Source organism: Centroberyx affinis, unplaced genomic scaffold (genome assembly GCF_046629955.1).
Source record: "Centroberyx affinis isolate AG114_WGS23_722 - 3 ecotype Tasmania unplaced genomic scaffold, CSIRO-AGI_Caff_v1 ptg008507l_1, whole genome shotgun sequence".
Lineage (NCBI taxonomy): Eukaryota > Metazoa > Chordata > Actinopteri > Beryciformes > Berycidae > Centroberyx > Centroberyx affinis.
Window position 1 is genome coordinate 37,847 of NW_027284214.1, and position 9,867 is coordinate 47,713.

General features: G+C 41.2%; 1 protein-coding gene across 1 annotated transcript; it reads right to left on the reverse strand.

The window, feature by feature from the left end:
• Positions 1–1,163: 1,163 nt before the first annotated feature.
• Positions 1,164–7,801, reverse strand: cenpp (centromere protein P). The gene is made up of 3 exons (XM_071514334.1): positions 7,723–7,801; positions 4,907–4,998; positions 1,164–1,838 (listed from the first exon to the last, which is right to left on the reverse strand). Exons 1-3 carry the CDS (start codon positions 7,749–7,751, stop codon positions 1,720–1,722), a joined length of 240 nt encoding a protein of 79 aa, XP_071370435.1. The 5' UTR covers positions 7,752–7,801; the 3' UTR covers positions 1,164–1,719.
• Between the last annotated feature and the right edge of the window lie 2,066 nt (positions 7,802–9,867).

Here is a 9,867-nt window from a genome sequence, read left to right on the forward strand (position 1 = left end):
ACTCTGACTTGGGTTCTGGTGACTTGGGACTTGACTTGGGTTCTGGTGACTTGGGACTTGACTCTGACTTGGGTTCTGGTGACTTGGGACTTGACTTGACTTGACTTGACTTGGGTTCTGGTGACTTGGGACTTGGCTCTGACTTGTACTCTGATGACTTGAAAAGGTTTCTAAAGTCTTGACTTGAGATCTTGTGTTTGTGTAAATGACTTAGATTGAAAGTGATGAGATTTGTTCCAGCAGACGACTGAATTTAAATTCTGTTTTCTGAATTTGTATGGAATGATTGAATTTATTGAAGCTGAAACTGATTATAGAAATCAAACTCATGATGCTCTTACCAAGTTTTTATCCTATTAAAACCATATTGCATTGAAAAGTCCTAGATATTTAGTTTTCTTTAAGATATTAAATTGATACTGGACTCTTGATTTGTTCTGACTTGACTTGCTGTTCTACATTTAGACTTGAGACTTGGGACTTGACTTGGGACTGGAGCACTTGGTCACAGCTCTGTTCCAAACACTGAAGAGACCGACTGCTGCCACATGTTGAACAGCAGGTGGATTGTAATTATACGATCGGTCTCTGATCAGGTCGACGGATCGTTGTTGAAGTCGTGGGAGTCTGGGTTGAAACCCCGGGGCCGGACTCGGCGGCGGCTTCGGGCCGGTCCTCGGAGCTCCGGGTGTTGCGGGTCTTTGGGTCTTTGGGTCTTTATTACGAACAGAAACATCACAGCACTGTGATACCTAAGACTTCTAATACTGCGTGTGTGTATATAGCTGAGAGAAGAAAAACCTATTTGGAAATACAAAGGGGACATTGCTGTCTGGCATTTTGTATTTAAATTATTTATTTTTTTAGATTCTGACCAATGAGCTCTCTGCTGTTCCTGGTCCAGTGATAACAACAGAGCTCTTTATATTGAATAAAGAATTTCTAAGAGACTAAAACCTTTCTGTCTGTTCCTTCACTTTTCTTCCTGAGACGGAGCCTGAGGAAAAAGTTCGGTGTGAATCTGAAGCAGCGGCCGACTTTCAGAACACGTTAAAGTCGGTCGGATCGTTTCCACGCTAAAATGACAAAAAAAAGATTCAGAATTTGACATTTTTATTTCATTTTTTATTTCTTTACTGATGACATCACACTGCACCGGGAGGGGGAAATAAAAACTCAACCAATAAAACATCACAGGTTTTTGAACAGCCCCGCCCCTCACATCCAATCAAACTGCCTCCCTCTCCCTAACTGATCTCCCATTGGTTTACACTTCTGACTAATCCCTCCCTGCGGTAAGCCCCGCCCCCACATCCTGTTTCAACAGGAAATGCATCACATCATCAATAAAACCAAAAGATTTCACAACAAAGTCAGAGACAGATTTTTATCAGAAGGTTTTCACATGATGAAATATTCTCACATAGAACAGATTTAGATGTGACACAGGTCCATCAGCTGATTATTGGTTATTGATCATCCTGTCAGTAACGGTCTCTCAGGATGCTCCCACATGAACCGATCCACTTCCTGTTTTGCTTGTTAAACAGATCAGCTGATCAGGATCAGAGTATTTGAGACCTGTGATAGATTTTTTTTTAAATATTGTAAGTCCTAAAACTTCAGTGCAGGAGAGCAGTGTGTGTGTATGTGAGTCTGCGGGTTGTCTGTCCGGACGCGGCGCTCCGCTTCCTGTCTGCGGGGCGTGTCACTTCCTGTCTACGCGCTGACGGCCCTGACCAGGCTCTCCACGGCGGCCTCGGCTCCCAGAATCCTCAGCAGGCTCTGGAAGGCGTCCGCAGCCCCGCCAACAGCACCGGACGAGTCCGTCTGCAGAGCTGAGAGACGGAAACATCCAGAACCTCAAACACACTCAGACCCTCATTTATCAATCTAACGTAGAAACCAGCACAGATCCGAGTGCAGAAGTCCTCTCAGGACAGGGTTCAGGTTCGTATCTCTGATCACAGCGTCAGAACGATCGGGCGTTGATCAATGTGGAGGCTGAAAACAATCCTCATTTAAATATCACGCCCCTAAATATTCTGGGTTCAGAGGCCACGCCCCCAGAGTTTACCACATGGAGAGGCGTCATACGTCCAAGAAGAGAAACTTCTCAAGTCTTCAGGTCCAACTGAACCAGTTAGTTCTGTTTGGTCTGGAAAGTCTTCAAAGGAAGTCGGAAAAACGCAGAATGGAAAGAAATCTCGTTGCCGTCGACAACCGAACTCCAGCTGAGGTTTGAATATTTAATTTATACATCCGTGATATGTATAGCCTATAGATATATACATATATATATATAAAATAGTAGCCTAATATAAAGCTTGTATCGCAATTCTTTACATTTAGGTGAAGAAAAAATGGTCAGACCTCAAACAAGTAGACTATCTGAAAATGAAAGAGAAATGAATCTTAATTAATCACCAGAAAACTGTTAACCCCGTTAACTGCAAACAATTTGAAAATACATATTTATGTTAGGGATAGGCTGTATGACACATAGTCACTGTAGGCCTTTACAAAATAGAACATTTTGCCATAGGCTACATATTTTTAAGTGATGAATATGTGGCTGCATATGCTTAGATGCAGTCAGAATATATGGTCTAATAACAATTCTCCGACTCCAAGTCCAGCTGACTGGAAAACCTGCTGCAGGAGTTCAGACCTGATGTGAGATTTGATCGAAGCTCCTCAGGTTCAGACTGTTGCACTGTCTCGTAGCACCTATGTCCTGTTGGACCAGAACTTAGCTCTATAGCACTTACTCTCGTTGTTCTCTCCTATCTAGAAACTTGCTTGTGTTGTATGCAAATCTCATGTGTAAGTCGCTTTGGATAAAAGCGTCTGCCAAATGTGAAATTGTAAATTGTAAATTGATAAACACTGAACTTTGAGTGGAAATGATCCAACGCCCAGTTTTCTGTCCTACGTTTGTTTCATAAATGAGAGCCACAGTGTGTAGTATTATACTGTGTGAGTGTAGTATTATACTGTGTGAGTGTAGTATTATACTGTGTGAGTGTAGTATTATGTGGTGTGAGTGTAGTATTATACTGTGTGAGTGTAGTATTATACTGTGTGAGTGTAGTATTATACTGTGTGAGTGTAGTATTATACTGTGTGAGTGTAGTATTATACTGTGTGAGTGTAGTATTATGTGGTGTGAGTGTAGTATTATACTGTGTGAGTGTAGTATTATGTGGTGTGAGTGTGTAGTATTATACTGTGTGAGTGTAGTATTATGTGGTGTGAGTGTAGTATTATACTGTGTGAGTGTAGTATTATGTGGTGTGAGTGTAGTATTATACTGTGTGAGTGTAGTATTATACTGTGTGAGTGTGTAGTATTATACTGTGTGAGTGTAGTATTATACTGTGTGAGTGTGTAGTATTATACTGTGTGAGTGTAGTATTATACTGTGTGAGTGTAGTATTATACTGTGTGAGTGTGTAGTATACTGTGTGAGTGTAGTATTATGCTGTGTGAGTGTAGTATTATACTGTGTGAGTGTGGTATTATACTGTGTGAGTGTAGTATTATACTGTGTGAGTGTAGTATTATGTGGTGTGAGTGTAGTATTATACTGTGTGAGTGTAGTATTATGTGGTGTGAGTGTGTAGTATTATACCGTGTGAGTGTAGTATTATGTGGTGTGAGTGTAGTATTATACTGTGTGAGTGTAGTATTATGTGGTGTGAGTGTAGTATTATACTGTGTGAGTGTAGTATTATACTGTGTGAGTGTAGTATTATGTGGTGTGAGTGTAGTATTATACTGTGTGAGTGTAGTATTATGTGGTGTGAGTGTGTAGTATTATACTGTGTGAGTGTAGTATTATGTGGTGTGAGTGTAGTATTATACTGTGTGAGTGTAGTATTATGTGGTGTGAGTGTAGTATTATGTGGTGTGAGTGTAGTATTATACTGTGTGAGTGTAGTATTATGTGGTGTGAGTGTAGTATTATACTGTGTGAGTGTAGTATTATGTGGTGTGAGTGTAGTATTATACTGTGTGAGTGTAGTATTATACTGTGTGAGTGTGTAGTATTATACTGTGTGAGTGTAGTATTATACTGTGTGAGTGTGTAGTATTATACTGTGTGAGTGTAGTATTATACGGTGTGAGTGTAGTATTATGCTGTGTGAGTGTAGTATTATACTGTGTGAGTGTAGTATTATACTGTGTGAGTGTAGTATTATACTGTGTGAGTGTGTAGTATTATGCTGTGTGAGTGTAGTATTATACTGTGTGAGTGTAGTATTATGCTGTGTGAGTGTGGTATTATACTGTGTGAGTGTAGTATTATGCTGTGTGAGTGTAGTATTATACTGTGTGAGTGTGTAGTATACTGTGTGAGTATAGTATTATACTGTGTGAGTGTGTAGTATACTGTGTGAGTGTAGTATTATACTGTGTGAGTGTAGTATTATACTGTGTGAGTGTGTAGTATACTGTGTGAGTATAGTATTATACTGTGTGAGTGTGTAGTATACTGTGTGAGTGTAGTATTATACTGTGTGAGTGTGTAGTATACTGTGTGAGTGTAGTATTATACTGTGTGAGTGTGTAGTATACTGTGTGAGTGTAGTATTATACTGTGTGAGTATAGTATTATACTGTGTGAGTGTGTAGTATACTGTGTGAGTATAGTATTATACTGTGTGAGTGTGTAGTATACTGTGTGAGTGTAGTATTATACTGTGTGAGTGTAGTATTATGCTGTGTGAGTGTAGTATTATACTGTGTGAGTGTAGTATTATACTGTGTGAGTGTGTAGTATACTGTGTGAGTATAGTATTATACTGTGTGAGTGTGTAGTATACTGTGTGAGTGTAGTATTATACTGTGTGAGTGTAGTATTGTATAGTGTATATATTGTAGTATTAGAGAGTATCTTCACCTCTCTCTGGGATTTTGGTCAGCAGGTCGATCTTTGGAGTGACTCCGCCCCCTCTGGACACCTCAACTGACCAATGGACCAATAGGACGCAACTAGAGAGAGAGAGACAGAGAGAGAGAGAGAGAGAGACAGACAGACAGACAGACAGACAGACAGAGAGAGAGACAGAGAGACAGACAGAGAGAGAGACAGAGAGACAGAGAGACAGACAGACAGACAGACAGACAGACAGACAGACAGAGAGAGAGACAGAGAGACAGACAGAGAGAGAGACAGAGAGACAGACAGACAGACAGACAGACAGACAGAAAGTGAAGTTTCACTCTCAGGTGTATTAAACTGTGGATTCAAGATAAAAACTCTGATGTTTTTCATATTCCCATATCACTGGACCATATTCTGACAGATGAAACTCTGATGTTAACACAGCTTCTGCTCTCTAAGGCGGTTCACAGTTCAAACACAACAGACTGAGGAATTCTTTTATTCCCCACACAGCAGGCCAGTCAGGGACTCCTGTGCAATAACTATAATTATAATGGTGAGGTGTAAAATTAGGATTTTGTTTGGAGAGTGCAATACAGCAGCTTAGTGCAATATGGGGGTAACTGAGGGTCCCTGTGCTATTTATCTGCTATTCAGATGTTTATGTGTTACTGAACATGGTGTGGTTATGTGTTTCATGTGCAATGTCATGTCATTGTGTTTATTCTGAACAGAGCTGCTATGATGCATGACAAATTTCAGAGAAATCTGACGATAAAGTTCTATCGTATCATATCGTATCATATCATATCGTATCATATCATATCATATCATATCATATCATATCATATCGTATCATATCATATCGTATCATATCATATCGTATCATATCATATCATATCGTATCATATCGTATCGTATCGTATCATATCAACATGACATGAAGCTGTGGAGAGCTCAGCAGATCACAGCTGTTTCTCCTCCAGAACGTGTCATGTGACGCTGCGGTGTGGTGTTTCAGGCAGGAGCGCTAACCGAACATTACCGCTGAACGAACAACTACCAACGAAGAAGTCATTTCCGGTGTAAACAAATGAAAATGGCGGCGGCTGATCTTCTTCTCTGCTTGTTGTTCAGGCGGTGGAGCAGACAGGAACAGACACGCTCCAGACTGCAGCTCATCTGCTGTTGTTGTGTATTGTTGTTTATTGTTTATTACACGGCTTTGTTGAATACTCGATTCTGATTGGTCGATTACGGCATTCTACGGTCTGTTATTTCTGAATAACAGACCGTTGCTATGGACACAGTTCTGATCACAGACTCTGGAGGACCGCGTCCAATCATATCAATCCGCAGAAAGAAGTCCAGTAAATTTAACGGTTAATTTAAATTTAACGTCAGCTCATTCGTGACACTCTGTGGCAAAAAAACGTTTCCGTTACTCCATCAGAAAACACCATGGAAGATTTTTCTAATATTAATTTTAATATATTTGGAGAGCATGAAACGTTGTATTCATGGTTAATGGCTGAACAGTAAAGAAGGTAAGAAGCTGCAGAGTTTATGTTGCTATGGACACAGCTCCAACCTACAATCTAACGGACTATTTTTTGTAGCGGAAGCAATAAAATCATTTTTAAATCAGTAAAATCATTTTTAAATCAATATTTTGTGTCAAATTATTGATTTCTTTAGTAAGTAGCCGTGTAATAAGCGGGATAATGAACAGTGAGCAGGTCATTATTGTGAAATAAAGGGTTTATTTTGCAATAATGACCCGCTCACTGTACATTATCCCTTACGTATTGTTGTGTGTTATGGTGTATTGTTGTGTGTTGTTGTGTATTGTTGTGTGTTGTTGTGTGTTTGGTGTGTTATGGTGTATTGTTGTGTGTTGTTGTGTATTGTTGTGTGTTGTTGTGTATTGTTGTGTGTTGTTGTGTATTGTTGTGTGTTATGGTGTATTGTTGTGTGTTGTTGTGTATTGTTGTGTGTTATGGTGTATTGTTGTGTGTTATGGTGTATTGTTGTGTGTTGTTGTGTATTGTTGTGTGTTATGGTGTATTGTTGTGTGTTGTTGTGTATTGTTGTGTGTTATGGTGTATTGCTGTGTATTGTTGTGTGTTTGGTGTGTTTCTTTGCTGATGAATCCTCCTTCAGGTACAAGAAAGTTTCACTGCAACTTCTTTATAAACACTTCATTCATACATCTAACCTGTCTGTCTCTCTCACCTGTCTGTGTCTCTGACCTGTCTGTCTCTCTCACCTGTCTGTCTCTCTAACCTGTCTGTGTCTCTCACCTGTCTGTCTCTCTGACCTGTCCGTCTCTCTCACCTGTCTGTCTCTCTGACCTGTCTGTGTCTCTGACCTGTCTGTCTCTCTCACCTGTCTGTCTCTCTGACCTGTCTGTCTCTCTCACCTATCTGTCTGTCTCTCTCACCTGTCTGTCTCTCTCTCTCACCTGTCTGTGTCTCTTACCTGTCTGTCTGTGTCTCTCACCTGTCTGTGTCTCTCACCTGTCTGTCTCTCTGACCTGTCCGTCTCTCTCACCTGTCTGTCTCTCTGACCTGTCTGTGTCTCTGACCTGTCTGTCTCTCTCACCTGTCTGTCTCTCTGACCTGTCTGTCTCTCTCACCTGTCTGTCTCTCTCTCTCACCTGTCTGTGTCTCTTACCTGTCTGTCTGTGTCTCTCACCTGTCTGTCTCTAACCTAACCTGTCTGTCTCTCTGACCTGTCTGTCTCTCTCACATTCTCTCTCATTTAACCTGTCTGTCTGTTAAAGACAGACAGGTTAAATCAGACAGAGAAAGGGAAGTGATGTCATTTACCCAGGAAGCTGAGGGTGGTGCAGGGTCATGACCTCTGACCTGCAGCCTCCAGGAAGAGAGACCACAGCTGGATACTTCTCCTGGAGAGAGAGAGAGACAGAGAGAGAGACACAGAGAGAGAGGGAGAGAGAGAGAGAGAGACAGAGTTGTTATTGATGATTTTTAATAAAACTCACAGCTGGGATTCTACTGACAGTGAAATCAACTGTTTACAGCCTCCATTCACCAACACACACACACACACACACACACACACACACACACACACACACACACACACACACACACACACACACACCCTTCAGCAGTGTTTTACAGTAGTCTTAAGTCATTAGGGGCGTGTCCAGGTGACTCAGCCCACAGGTATCTGCAGCTGTGTGCATATGTGTGTGTGTGTGTGTGTGTGTGTGTGTGTGTGTGTGTGTGTGTGTGTGTGTGTGTTCTGGTTCTGACTTACTGTTAACTGGCTCTAACCAGAACCAGACTGCTGTAGGTTTCTACTACTAAAACTAGTCCAAACCAGATCAAACCAGTCCAAAACCAGTCTGAACCAGGTCCACACCATAAGAAAGTGTGATGATGTTTATATGATAACTATTAAAGATCTGTCCATCAGGATGACAGACTCAGTTTCTCCAGTCTGAACCTGTCAGCTGACTGACTGATCCAGGATCACCGATCAAGTCTAATAACACAGCAGGGAGGAGGCTCAGTGGATTTCAAATGCATGATGTCTCATTCAGTAATTATTAATGTAATGCATTGCATTTTGGAATAAAAAAGCTGCTTATCTGCCAGACAAACTTTTACAACTGAAGATACTCTGTGTATCTTGTTAGATTATCTGTACAAATTATCCTCTACTATTCTCTACTGTCCCTTTAATTCTCTCTTCCTACATTAAAAAGATGAGAGGCGGCATGAACACATGAAACGTCACTGGAGCTACAGCTTGAGCCAGAAACTGTTGTGATGCCAAGCAGCTTCAAACATTCCATCTGTTTACAGCCGGAAAAACATCTGCTGCTTATCTGTGACCAATAAGACTGACCGAAGAGTTTATAACAGCTGCACTCCCCGATCTGTGACCAATAAGACTGACCGAAGAGTTTATAACAGCTGCACTCCCTGATCTGTGACCAATAAGACTGACCGAAGAGTTTATAACACCTGCACTCCCCGATCTGTGACCAATAAGACTGACCGAAGAGTTTATAACAGCTGCATTGCCCAGAGAAGAGACTGGAGCGAAAGGATTAAAATACAGCATGAGACAATAAAAAATACAATACAGTTCAAGTCAATGTGCAGCTCAAGTCAATGTGCAGCTCAAGTCAGTACAAGTCAATGTGCAGCTCCAGTCAATGTGCAGCTCAAGTCAGTACAAGTCAATGTGTAGCTCAAGTCAATGTGCAGCTCAAGTCAGTACAAGTCAATGTGTAGCTCAAGTCAATGTGCAGCTCAAGTCAATGTGCAGCTCAAGTCAATGTGCAGCTCAAGTCAATGTACAGCTCAAGTCAATGTACAGGTCAAGTCAGTACAAGTCAATGTGTAGCTCAAGTCAATGTGCAGCTCAAGTCAGTACAAGTCAATGTGCAGCTCAAGTCAATGTGCAGCTCAAGTCAATGTACAGCTCAAGTCAATGTGCAGCTCCAGTCAATGTGCAGCTCCAGTCAATGTGCAGCTCAAGTCAGTACAAGTCAATGTGTAGCTCAAGTCAATGTGCAGCTCAAGTCAGTACAAGTCAATGTGCAGCTCAAGTCAATGTGCATCTCAAGTCAATGTGCAGCTCAAGTCAATGTACAGCTCAAGTCAATGTACAGCTCCAGTCAATGTGCAGCTCAAGTCAGTTCAAGTCAATGTACAGTTCAAGTCAATGTACAGTTCAAGTCAATGTATAGTTCAAGTCAATGTATAGTTCAAGTCAATGTACAGTTCAAGTCAATGTGCAGCTCCAGTCAATGTGCAGCTCAAGTCAGTTCAAGTCAATGTACAGTTCAAGTCAATGTACAGTTCAAGTCAATGTATAGTTCAAGTCAATGTATAGTTCAAGTCAATGTACAGTTCAAGTCAATGTGCAGCTCCAGTCAATGTGCAGCTCAAGTCAATGTGCAGCTCAAGTCAATGTGCAGCTCAAGTCAATGT

What these genes read in the sequence shown, in the direction of transcription:
- cenpp (XM_071514334.1), bottom strand. Translation starts at nt 7,751, where the DNA reads ATGACCCTGCACCACCCTCAGCTTCCTGG. An exon ending in CACCACCCTCAGCTTCCTGG is followed by an intron (nt 4,999 to 7,722) that starts GTAAATGACATC and finishes CTCTCTCTCTAG; the next exon opens with TTGCGTCCTATTGGTCCATT. An exon ending in GACCAAAATCCCAGAGAGAG is followed by an intron (nt 1,839 to 4,906) that starts GTGAAGATACTC and finishes TCCGTCTCTCAG; the next exon opens with CTCTGCAGACGGACTCGTCC.